The sequence below is a fragment of the Orcinus orca genome, chromosome 10 (assembly GCF_937001465.1).
Source record: "Orcinus orca chromosome 10, mOrcOrc1.1, whole genome shotgun sequence".
NCBI classification, from domain to species: Eukaryota; Metazoa; Chordata; class Mammalia; order Artiodactyla; family Delphinidae; genus Orcinus; species Orcinus orca.
Genome location: NC_064568.1, coordinates 95,965,314 through 95,978,627, shown reverse-complemented (window position 1 = coordinate 95,978,627; position 13,314 = coordinate 95,965,314). Strand labels below are relative to the sequence as shown.

The 13,314-nt window shown below is 44.4% G+C and overlaps 1 protein-coding gene and 1 long non-coding RNA gene across 15 annotated transcripts in view; one reads left to right on the top strand and one right to left on the bottom strand.

Annotated features, from left to right (window-relative positions):
- Positions 1-13,314, bottom strand: part of LOC125965553 (uncharacterized) — a 943,317-nt gene that overhangs the window by 867,260 nt on the left and 62,743 nt on the right. The gene's annotated exons all lie outside the window — the stretch shown is intronic.
- The window catches only part of PHACTR1 (phosphatase and actin regulator 1), a 548,258-nt gene that overhangs the window by 491,139 nt on the left and 43,805 nt on the right, over positions 1-13,314 (top strand). For all 14 annotated transcript variants that reach the window (XM_033434884.2, XM_033434879.2, XM_033434878.2 and 11 more), the window contains one exon: positions 11,919-12,157. In XM_033434884.2, the coding sequence (XP_033290775.1) occupies positions 11,919-12,157 (239 nt within the window). The remainder of the gene's footprint in view (positions 1-11,918; positions 12,158-13,314) is intronic.

Here is a 13,314-nt window from a genome sequence, read left to right as displayed (position 1 = left end):
ATCTTTAGACTTTTCAAAGATGACAGTTCATTTATAATCTTAGTATGAAAACATTTTGGGGTGACAGTTACTTTATGTGGTCTTCAGAGTCACAGGAAAGTCTAAAGAAGGATTCTCGGTCCTGAACTAGATGGTCCCTGGGGTTTCTTCTAGCTTTAACAGTCTGACGTAATTACCGCATTGGTTTATGTCAGTGTTTCCACCTGCAAATCAGTGTTCATGATGATGAGTAGCTGTGCCTTGGTACCGGAGGAAAAATGAACCTCTGAATAGCTAAATGTTATTTGCTTGTGAAATGACATTTATTTGAGGAAGTTCGGTATTTTGTTCATCGTAGAGCAAATGGCATGTATTTTCAAATGAAATGTGTTTCCAGGGAAAGATTCTCTTTCTTATACTGATGACCGTCTCTTCAACATCTCCTCCAATTCTGGTGAGACATTTGTCCCTGACCCTTTGAGGCCGGAGTTATCAATGTCTTACTTTGGGTCAGTACTTGGATTTTACAGCAGGTTTTTATCATCTGTAGGTGGCTGCCTGTAGCTGTTGTTTTGCAATTTAACTGCTGCTTTAAGAGGCAGAATGAGATTTCAGAACAAGGTAATGTCACCCTGAGCAAGACAGGTCCTCCCCTGCAAGGCTGGTGAGCCACCTGGTCAGAAGCAGGTTACAATGAGACTAGATGAACCACTGACATCTTTCAAAGTCTTAAGAGGATAAAAAAGGAAATGTATTTTTATAAGAGAGAATCTGCCCCTGAATTCCTATGTGTACATGAGTAGAAACCCTGCCCTTGCTTAATGAATAAGTAGAGATGCTTTGATCTTCTTGGAAACCCTTGTCCAAAAAGATTTTGCAGACCACAAATATTTAAAAAGCTAGGGAATTCCCTGGTGGTCCAGTGGTTAAGACTTGTTGCTTCCACTGCAGGGGGCCTGGGCTTGATCCCCGGTCGAGGAACTAAGATCCTGCTTGCCACGTGGCACGGCCAAAAAAAAAGTTAAAAAGCGAAAGGAAGTGCTTCGCAATGTGGTATCAATGTTAACTTCTCGGTTTTGACAAATAATACCATGGTCATGAAGGATGTTGACATGAGGGGAAGCTGGCTTAAAGGTATAAGCTTTCTTTGCAACTTTCTTTGCAACTCTTCTGTAAAGCTAAAATTATTACAAAATAAAAAATTATTACAAAACAACCCCCCCAAAAAGAACCAAAAATAAAAAATAAAGGAAGTGTTTTAATAAACTAGTGGATAACATCCATAATGAATGGTTTCTGGTAAGTTGCTGGTGTTTAAGTACATCCTTTGCTAAAACAGCAACTACCAACATTGACGTTTACAAAGCATTATCCTCTGATCTTGTAAGCAGCTGTGAGGTAGGTAGAAAGATCTCTCCATTTACCTGATGAAGAACCAAAAGAGCAAGATGCTCAACTAGTGAGCGGCCCAGCTGGACCCAAACATGGTCCTCACTCCACATCGTGCCCTCCTGGCATCACATCCAGCCAAGCATGACCTAGGACATTGGCTGAGGTCTAGGGACAAAGGCCTGTGGAAAAGCCACCACTGTTTGGTTCCTCCATCAGAAATGGAGATTGCTGTTGGTGAGATTCTGGGTGTCTTACGGTTTTATTCATCACATCCTGACCCCAGACGCTATTTCAGAAATGTGGGTCATTGGTCCCTGGAAGGACAGACAAAGGGATGTGAGTGAACTAATTTACATTCATTACCATGGCTGGAAAAAAAGCTCAAAACACATCCTCCACTCAGGGAAGCTCAGTCCCCTGGTCTATATATAGAATGGCATCATTTCCTGCTGACTAAGGTCCAACAAAAAAAAACACAAAGGCTCCAATGTTGAGTTTCTTATCTCAGAAGGCTGTGATAGAGCGTACAATGTGTGCCTGCTTTCCTAAAATGAAGCTGATTAACTGTTTTCTTGGGTGTCAGAGGTTACTTCCGTCATTTTCCAGCCGCAGGCGCTGCAATTTGTAGCATAATTTCTCACACGTTTTTGGGCTCCGAGAAGAAAACGTCTGACTGTTCCCTCTCCTTTCTGAAACTCTCTTTATAACTCTGCAGTCAGAATGATGAAAGCTGTCCCTGTTTAATTTCATTTTCAGCATCATATTGGAGGGTAATAAATGTTCTCTGTCCTTTCAAGAGATTATTGTCTTCTTTTTTTTTTTTAACAATAGGTGCAGTTGAAATCATATGTGGGAAAGCAGTATCCCTTTATGACACGTTTTTCTTTAAAAATGGTGGTGAAATGGTTCCCATGTATTTTCAAGGAAGATGAAGGATTTAAAATAGGAATTTTTAATTTCAGAACCTGCCCCTGATTTCCTAGGAGAGTATCAAAGGTGCTTGATCATGGGTAAGCGCGTGCCCAGGGATGGGTCACGATGCTCCACTATGCATCTACCTATTATCATGTGATGGAGACACAGTGATGGTTATAAAGCTCCCTTGGAAGGGAGCCAACTGTTTACTGACCCTGAGTTGTTGTAGATGTCTTGCATTCATCTCTTGATGAATTATTAAAAATAAGCTGCCTCTCCCTCACCAGTAACGAACAGGAAAGGTAAAACAGTCTCTTAATGTTCAAAGTCTAGGGATTTCTTAGAAACATGTGACTGTTTAGATGATAGGAAAATGCGGTGAAGGGGGAGGGAACCTGAGGCGTGCCGTTGTGTTCTCAATTTATGTCTCTCCTGCTTGGTTTAGCAGAGTCAAAAAGGAGAGTTGAATTTAAAAAATTAAAAAAAAAGAGTTTTCCAAAAAGGAGACGCATTAAACGTTATTCTTGTTGGAGACAGGACCAAGGAGAGAGGATACGGCTTTTCACTTCCCTGACATGGCATGGGGACATAGTGAAGGCAAAGAGAGTTTGAAATGAGTGCTTTTTACTGATTTAGGACTGGCATTTTACTCTCAAACTTTCTGAATCCTGTTTTCGTGTGTCTCTTGTAAACGGCAGGCGTCCTGTTTTAGGTAAACTTCTGTCTGTTCTTCCTGGTTTATTCACTTTTTTCATGAAGGAAGACATTCAGGCACTTCCATCCTCTGGGGAGAAAGCAGGACAGAACAAAGTTGACATCCTCACAAACTTACCTTCCAGTGGAGGAGACAGATGATACACTAATGAATATATTATATGCTGTGTATATACATCTATACACTGAAGAAAATATAAAGCAGGGGAGTGGGCATCACCAATGATGGTGATACCTTTCTGTCCTCGAGGAACTGCGTCACTGACGTGGCCACAGTAAACCCACTGCATCCCTTCTTCTTGTTGGTGACGCACCATTACGCAAGACTAGACTATCCAGCTTGGTGACTGTTCTGCCCCACTCTCTCTTGTATCCTGTTCTCTCTGCAGCCTACTCGCCCCCAGCCACGGGCTACTCACACAAACACGGATGTACCACCCGAGTCAGGAGTTCAAACCTGTCTCTGTGTCCCATCAGAGTCTCCAACCTTGGGGCTCTTCCCAGCAAAATTCATAGCAAAAAAGGAGCTGAGTTCTGTGAACATCTGTTGTCCTTGCTTTTTGTTATACGATAATTATTATATTCCCATGTTTTTTTTTTTAAATTTGTGGTACCAATTGCATTTCATAGTCAGCATGTCCATATACAAGAAAATAACGGCCCTGAGGGTTCTTTGGGAGAAGACAGTGTGGTTAATGGAAAGAACACAGGCCCTGGAGGGAGAAAACCCACGTCCATATCCCTGTTGTGATCACAACTGAGTGATCACTTATTTCCTCAGAAATGTAACATCCTCATCCATAAAATCAGGGTAATAACAATACCCTTCCTAACTTTGCAAGTTTTGGGGAAGATTAAATGAGATAACGAACATTTACGAAGTACTTTGATAGGACCCATACAGGACCCTACGTGTTAACTATTGTTGCTGTTTTGAAAGATGGCCTGCTCCTTTGTCCTGATTTGTGGAGCCCCCTGGTGTATTTAATTACTAGAATGGAAATATTCCAACATGGTGCAACTGACCAACATCTTGCAAATGTTACGGAGCGCTCTCAGGTTTTTGCATGTTCATCCCTATTTCATTTCTCAGGAAGATTACATCATTTGGAGCGACCCAGATGGGGAACAGAATCTCATCTTCCCCCCCGCCCCCTCGCTGGACAATAATTTAGGACCTTTGGTGTTAATTTAAATTTATCATAGAATGTCATACAAGAAGAAACCTTCTAGATCTTATCTAGCCCAACTACCTCACCTTACAAAGCAGCCTAACTCTGGACAGTCTTAACTGAAGTGGCCTGAGAGTGTAGAGTTAGGAAATGTGCTGACGTTAAGCTGTCTCTGTTACATCTGTACGCACACCGTCCTGGGATGGAAGGCACACGGGTACCCTGGCATTCTTCCTTGCACAGATCTGTGCCTTATCTCTTTGGATTATCTTCTTGGGAAGAACTCTAGATCACTATTTCCACAGCTTTAATTCTCCTTTCATAGGATATTTTCCCTACACAGCAAGACTATCTAAGGGTCAGGGATAATTATTTTAGTGAATTAAAAGATGCTAAGTATATTATGGCCTACTCTGATTACTAGAGACTTCAAATATTTGATTGACTTTTCCATCAGTTCCCAAAACGTGCACAAAAACAGGGCTGAGATATGAAGAGAATTAATAATCAGGCTCTGTCTTTGACAGGCTTACAGTCCATGGGGGCAGGGGATAAATGCTTAGATGTGTGATTGTAACATAATGTGACAGATGCTGTAACAGGTGGGAATGGAAGCTGTGGAAGCACAGAGAAGGGACTGTTTTCCACTGAAAAATCAGAAAAGGCTGCTCCAAAGAAATGGCATTGGAGCTCTCGTTGAGGGTGGGTGGACTGCTCCAGTCAAACTCTGAGGGGCTATTTCTGAGGTGGGGGGATGGCAGGAAAGCTCACAACGTGCTCGGGAAGCGACAGGTGGCCTGGTGGCTGGAACACTGGGTGCGCGGTAAAGAATGGCAACAGATCAGATGGGGAGGAATTATGGGGCCAGATGGTGAGGTGCTCCCTAGTCCATTCCAAAGAGGGTGAGGTTTATCCAATTGACAATGAGACCCTTCAAAGGTCTTTTAATTGGAATTATATGACCGGAACTGTTTGACAGCAGTAGAGAGAGGACTGGGTGGTGGTGAGGAAGAGAGAAGGTTCTGGAAAAAGAGTAAGTTTTGAAGCCATTTCAGGGCTCTGCTTCTGTCCAGATGACACCAGTGCGAGCTCAGGCTCTACAGCCCCTACTGCCCGAGTTCAGTAATGCCTGCACCCCTCTCGCTGTGACCGTGGCTGCGTGCCTCATTTTTCCTCTCTGAAGTGGAGGGTAACAGTAGTACCTGTCTAATAGGGTGGTGGTCGTTAGGCTTAAGTGAACCCATCCCTGGCACTATGTGAGCATTTAAAGTGTTAGCTCTTTTCACCGTTATGTGCAGCGATCCAGGAAGAGCTAGGGAGGCGCCGCCTAGGAGGTCAGGATGAGGGTCTCCACGTTTACCTGCGGTTTTAATTCCTGCTCACCCACCTGGAAGAGGTACAATGACCACAACCTCCATGCGATGAGATCCGTTTGAATTCCACGCAAACTCAGTGCTTAATCTCTGAAGAGTTTTGACGTGAATGGTCTAGAATAGATCTGATTATGTGAGTCATCTTTTCCCCGGGGACTTGGACAGGTACTCTGGAAGATGTGGTGACTCTTCCGGGCCACCGGAGTGTCATTTTGTACATCACTGATCTGGGCAACATAATGAGAAAAGCTGCTTCCCTCGAATTGGTTTGGAGCTCTTGCATTAATGGGGTAGCTGCTCAGGGACTAGAGCCGCGGCACAGATAACATGCTCAGCGGAACTGTCATGGTGTCAGATCGTTGGTACCGCCCCCAGAGCAGGAACCTGAGCTACAGCAGGTCAGGAACTTAGGAGATGAGATCTGGGCAGTTCATCCTTCAGCAAATACTGCACATTCCTGAGAGTTAATACCCAAGTTGCATGAGAAGAGACTCAGGTGGTACAACTCTGAAGATGCAGCAGGTGGCAAAGCTGTTATGCATACTCCAGGCCAGTGGTTCCCAAATGGGCAGTTTTGCCCCTCGGAGGACATTGGGCAATATCTGGTGATATTTTGGGTTGTCACCAGTGGAGGAGATGCCACTAGCATCTAGTGAGTAGAGGTCAGGTTTGCTGCTAAACAGCCTACGATGCACAAGACAAGCCCCCCCTACAAAGAAGGGTCCAGTCCAAAATGTCAGCCATGCCGAGGCTGAGAGACTCTGACCTAGCCCAACATTTAACCAGAATGTGATATATACGTCATTGGTGGTACCCAAAATGAGTTTAAGACGAGCTTTTTTAAAGTTTTAATGGACACGTACTTACTTTAACGTAAGTTGTAAACACACACTTAACATAAAACCAGTGATTACAAAGATATTGTTGCTTAAGATGAGGCTAAATTAGTATTTGAGTTTTTTTTAAGTGTTGACTTAAAAATACGAAGTAAATAATAGCGTAAGTGGACATCAAATATGGCTAAGGAGTGTGGGATGATGCAGGTTAGAAGCCGTTGGTTTGGACGAGGAGTCAGAAAACTTTTTCTGTAAAATAACTGGGTAGTGAATATTTGAGGCTCTGCTGCAACCTCTCAACCATTTTGGTACAAAAGTCACCATGACAATAGGTAAACAGCTGAGTTCTTTTCCCATCCTGACTTTTCTAAACCCAGTGTCTAAGATGCATCCTTTAAACTCAGTGCCCCAGGTATGGCCTGACTGTGGCAGGAGAAGACACTCTAACTTACCCTGGTTAGTAAGATTTAAAATATTTATAAAGTCATGATACCCGTTTTGTACACATGTTGTGGACAAAGTGTGATGTGTTCCTCACTTTGCATGTGTACAGTTAGTGGGGTTTGTGTTTAACCAAAGTACACAGTCTTACAAGTATCACAATTCAATGTTTGGATACAGCATATTGAAATAGAGTGGGTTCAAATTCCAGCTCCTTCCTGTACTACCTACGCCCTCATGGGCCTATTACCCTTTCACAGCCTCCATTTCCTGCTTAATAAAATGAGGATAGTGACACCTCTCCTGCAGGGTTGTTATAACAATGTAATGAGATGTGGAAGTCTCCAGAACAGTGGGCAACACATTCAGTAAACGTTTACTCTTTTCCTTTTCTACCTTAGTTCTTCCACATATTTGATTCTGTTACTAAGCCATTAATAAAAGTGTCAGTCGAGTCAGGGGTACCTATAACTCTGCAATACACTGAAAATACTCCCTGAAAATTAAAGAATGATCTCTGCACTAATACCCTTTGAGTATGACTCGTCAACCACTTAAAATGCACCTAGATGTCAGTGATTCCAGCCCATCTTTCTTTCAGCAAAAACAATAAACAATAACTGAGTGTCCACTTAGTGTCAGCCATGGTGTCAGGCCCCTGCTACAGACATGAAGAAGATATGGTCCCTGCCCCTGGAGGCATCTACTGCTTGGTTGGGGAGAGGAAGGTAGTAAGTAAACGGATGTTCCCAATTTCCATAATTGTGGAATCTCCTGAGAAACTAGGCAAAGTGTTGCCCAAGACAAGTATTGAAAGATAAATAGAAATTAAACAGGTGAAGGTGAGATCCCTTCACATCCCAGGCCAAGAGTGTGCAGTGCATTGTTGCATGTGAACGAAGGGTGAGTTGTATGGGGACAGAGGTGTGGAGGGGTTGCAAGGCTGGGTGAATAATACAGGTCAGATTATGCAAGGCGTTGCATGTCAGGCTGTGTCTGAATTACTGCTTCCAGGCTAACGGTTCTCCCTCTAGCGGTGACACCTTTTATTTAGAGCAGGTCTTCTAAGTGACAACTCCATTCTAGAAAACCAGCGTTACTAAGACTGTTGGACTGGTGTCCCCCTTCCTGCCCATTACCACCAGCGGTGGAGGCCAGATGTAAGACGCGGCTACATTTCAGTTGATTTAGTTCTTTGCTGTGAATAATATAGCTTGTAATGTGGATTTTTTTGAATTTTCCATGTGTGTCACTCTTGAAGCACTGGTTTTGTAGCCGAGGCAGGCATTCAGGGTTCTAACAGTTGAGATGGCTACATCTGAGTTTCCGAAAGTTGCTTTGACGACAGTCTGGAGGATAGACTGAAACGGAGAATGTTTGGAAACCACTTGAAGGGCCCTTTCTGTAAATAACAAGTGAGGGGCTCCCTTGAGGCCATGCCAGTGGGTCACACGTGCACCAGACCTACTAAAAAGATACCGTTGACCCAATTTCACCCAAGGAAACTGAGGCTCAGAAAAGTTAATAATCTGCCCAGTGTCATGAGAGAGTCAGTGACGGAACTTGGACTTGGAGCTATGTCTTGACTGCTCATACCGAGGCCCCATCAGAACCTTTCCGGCCTCCTTCCCAGCCAACTCTTCTATCCCCTTGTGTCTTTGCTTGCTACCCTGTGGTCCTCCAGAGCTACCAGATGTGTGGAATCATCTGGTATTTGTCTTCCTCCTTCTCAGCATTTTTCCTAACACAGAGTTGGCATATATTTATCAATAGAATATTTGTTAAGACCCTTTTGGTGGATTCACCCAGCTTGCTGGAAAACACTTTCTTCGTCCTTATGGAAACTGGACATTCTGTCACATGCTAGACTGGCCGGATCGGCCAGGCAAGGTCTTCAGCTGTTGCTGTGATGCCCCAACCAGGCAGTCGCTGGTCTCTATGACTGGTCCCTATTTTCCAAGGCGGGCAGTCTTATATGCAGGACCTGCCCCAGGGGCTGAGGGATCTGCCTTATAAGCCCCTTCTTCTCACGGTTTCACACTTCCCGTAGATCATTTTTTTCTTTTAATACATTTATTTATTTTTATTTTTTTTATTTTTGGCTGCGTTGGGTCTTCATTGCTGCACGTGGGCTTTCTCTAGTTGTGGCGAGCGGGGCTACTCTTCATTGCGGTGCGCGGGCTTCTCATTGAGGTGGCTTCTCGTTGCGGAGCACGGGCTCTAGGCACGCGGGCTTCAGTAGTTGTGGCACGTGGGCTTCAGTAGTTGTGGCTCGTGGGCTCTAGCGCGCAGGCTCAGTAGTTGTAGTGCATGGGCTTCGTTGCTCCGCGGCATGTGGGATCCTCCCGGACCAGGGCTTGAACCGTGGCTCCTGCATTGGCAGGCAGATTCTTAACCACTGTGCCACCAGGGAAGCCCCTCCCGGTAGATCTTTGAGAGAGGAGAAATCACAGTCTCCTCTTTATCATAGACTACTTGGGAAGCTGAGTTTCTTATCTTTCTTTGCATAGTATTTCTCCTTTCTCTGTCCTCTCGGGCAGGTTGGAGCTGTCACCTTAAGGAATTCTTGTGCTTTCTAGTTTCCAACTTTTATTTCCTCAAAAGACTTTTCCCACCAGACATGAATAGCTATTGGCTTCTTTTCATTCTTGCTCTTGTCGTATCCCCAGCGCCCTGCCTTCACTGGAGCCAATAATTAAACTAGAAATGGCAGGGAGGGGAGAGAGCAGGGGTGGGGCAAAACAGGGGCCATGGAGTTACAGTTTTGCTTCTTCCACACCAACTTCCCTTAATACCCAGTGTAGAAACCCAAGCGCGGTTGGAGCCCGGTGTCGTTGTCTGATGGAAGGGCCGCCTCGGGAGGTGGTGTAGTCCGTCACCTTTCAGCCAGCTCTTGGATTTGTCATGCGAGACCATCCATTCTGTACTCCACCTTCTTGTTCTCACTGCCATTCCTATTAAACTAGGTGGGAAATGGGCCCCCTAACCTGCTAATGTCTAATTAAGATGCTGCATTTTTATAAACATGTGATTGATTTAATCTTATTCAGTGGTTGAAGTTTTTTTTTTAAGTTGATTTAGTTCATTTCCTTGAACACCATAGCTCATGATGTGTCAACTAGATTTGCCATTTGTGTCACTAAAGACTTATGAGAAAAATACAAAGAGAAAAACAGCCCTTTGGAAACAATGGAAGGAAGAAAGTGAATTGAATTTAAATTAGACATAGCAATCAAGTGTAATGAGGGACTTCCATGGTGGCGCAGGGGTTAAGAATCTGCCTGCCAGGGCTGGGGACTCGGGTTTGAGCCCTCATCTGGGAAGATCCTACATGCCACGGAGCAACTAAGCCCGTGCGCCACAACTACTGAGCCTGCACTCTAGAGCCTGTGCGCCACAACTACTGAGCCCGTGTGCCACAACTACTGAGCCCACGCGCCTAGAGCCCATGCTCCGCAACAAGAGAAGCCACTGCAGTGAGAAGCCCGTGCACTGCAACGAAGAGTAGCCCCCGCTCACCGCCACTAGAGAAAGCCTGTGCACAGCAACAAAGCCCCAAACACAGCCAAAAATAAATAAATAATTTTAAAAAAAGAAATAAAAAGCTGAGATTTAGAAATTAGACACATTTAAAAAAAAATAAAATGTAAGGAAAGTTTTAAAGGAGACCTAGCATGCATTCACATGTCCTTAAGAGTTTTCTTTTGGATACGATGTTCTAACGTAAAATTATTGCTAGACAGCATAGCCTCACACTCCGTTTCTTAACACGTCAAACACTGTTGGATGGTAAAATGCATTCAGTTTCCTATGTTTAGAAATTCCTTAAATGAAAGACATAAATTCCACTTGAAGTTCATCTGGAAAAAAGTTATAAAATTTAACTGTGTGTTTCAGGCTCCATTATTCTTGCTGGACTTCATTCAGAGCCGGTCATAAAAAGGATTCTAACTTGCTGTAGGAACCTTGGATAGACTCTAATAAGAAAATAACTAATTTTCTTTATTTTTGATAATACACATTTCCTGATTTTCTTACAATGAAACTCACGTGGCTTTTATTAAGAAGCAAATCTTTTTTTTTTTTTGCTGTACGCGGGCCTCTCACTGTTGTGGTCTCTCCCGTTGCGGACGCGCAGGCTCAGCGGCCATGGCTCATGGGCCCAGCCACTCTGTGGCATGTGGGATCTTCCCAGACTCTTCCCGGACTGGGGCACGAACCCGCGTCCCCTGCATCGGCAGGCGGACTCTCAACCACTGCGCCACCAGGGAAGTCCCCAAATCATTTTTAATTAAAAAATATTTTTTATCTGAGTTGGCTCAACTGAAGAGGTAAAACCAAAAATATCATCATCATTGCTGCTGGGAACACTGACCTGCTGAAAAACCAGACTGGCGTTGCCTGTGTCTGCTGAGGGTCTGACATGGTCCTTGGGAGAGAACTTGGTCTGAGTCGCCCTTGCCCACATCCACCCCGATGTCATGCGTGGGTCTCCAGCCTGATGGTCCCACCTTTTCTGTTTCTCTGCATCTCCATCCGTGACATTTCAGTCAGCCCCTACCAGTCATGCTGTATAGCTTTGAAAGCTGGAGCTTCATGTATTGTCTCTTTCTTTCCTGGGTCTCTCACTTCACCATCAAATTAACCCTTTTACTCCTTTAAGACATGTGGGTTGCAAATGAACCTTCCTTTGACCATTGGGGTTGTTGCTCTTAACCAGAAATAAAAAGAGTTAAATTTATTTTTAAAACTTTTTATTTTTTAAATTGCGGTAAATACACAGGACATGAAATTCACCATCTTCCCCACTCTAAAGTATAGAGTTCAGTGGCATTCTCGTACATTCGCATTACTGTGCTACCGTCACCACCGTCCATCCGCAGGGCAGTAGAATTCTCATTTCCTATTCTGTGCTTCTACCACCATCCAGTAACTCAGCTGCCCCAAAACAGTTAGCTGTTAGGTGAGAAATGAGACTTGAATTGCCCAGTAGACCTTTTGTCTCTTAGGACATAATGGCTAAGTTTTTAAAAGGTTCTGATGCATTTCATATGACACGTTAGCCAGAATACATGTGCTCTTTTCTCTTTAAACAGCTCTGAGCAGCGGGTACCCTGTTCTACTTCTTACCACAGCTCTGGTTTGCACTCGGGTGACAGTGTCACAAAAGCAGGACCTCTGGGCCTTCCGGAAATAAGACAAGTGCCAACTGTTGTGATTGAATGTGATGACAATAAAGAAAATGTGCCTCATGAATCAGACTACGAAGACTCTTCTTGCCTGTACACACGAGAAGGGGAAGAGGACGAGGACGACGACAGCTCGCTGTATACCAGTGGGTGCATCTAAACTCTTCGCTGAGGGTGGGAGGGGTGTGGCTGGCGGGAAGAGCTGCCCACCTCTGTGGGTTCTAATCTGAGGTGCGAGGTTACTGTTTCTTCATTAGTAAGACGAAAGGGTAACTGTCCTCTGAACAGCCTCAGAGCTCTAAAAATTACAACATCGTGCTACCGTCTCTTGCCTCTTTTCGATGTCTCTTTTTTTCTTTGATGGCTTCCCTTGGGCTGCAACACCCCATCAATTAAAAAAAAAAAAAAAAGCAAGGAGGGGAGGCACCTTAAAATTCAATTCCAGTCTACAAAATATATAAAAATACTAACCATTGTATATGGAACCAATTCATTTTTAAGCATACCTCAACCACTGAACTTAAATTTCAGTGATCAACTTTTTAATGCGTGAACTTATATGATAGCAACCTTTTACCGACTGTGTGCCTGACAATATGCTAAGGTTTTATTCTCATCTACATCTTACAACACTCAGGGGCATAAACTACTGCCCCATTTTACAGGTGAGGGGAGAAAATGGAGAGGTAAGGGACTTGCCCAGAGACTCACGTCTACTAAGTGGCAGTGCTGAGAGTTGAAGCTGCCTGTGTCTCATTCCAAAACCCACGTTCTAAAAGCAGTGGCAAAAGAAGGAAGATAAGTACTTACTATATAAGGTCCAAAGGAGCCCCCCAGACTTGCTGCTTCCCGGTCTCTTCCTCTTGCCTCACAACTCACCAGGCCTCAGACAGCTCGCTAAACCTGAGTGATGGAAATAGTCCTGGTGTTGAGGAGAGAACCCTGGAGGGGCAGCCAAAGGCCCACATGGTCCGTGAGGGAAGGAGCTGTTGCCCAGCCTCTGCTCACTGTTTCCTGCCCGGAGAATGGAACGCTTTATACCAGGGTTTCTCAACCTTGGCACAAGTGACATCTTGGGCCAGATAATTCTTTGTCATGGCGGCTGCCCTGTGCACTGTAGGATGTTTGGTAGCATCCCTGGCCTCTACCCACTGGGTGCCGGTAGCACCCTCCCCAGCAAACTCGAGTTTGACAACCAAAAATGTCTCTAGACCTTGCCAAATGTCCCTGGTGGGGGCAGAAATCACTCCTGATTGAGAATCATGGATTTATTCCAGATGTGAGGAAATAAAAGGAAAAGCAG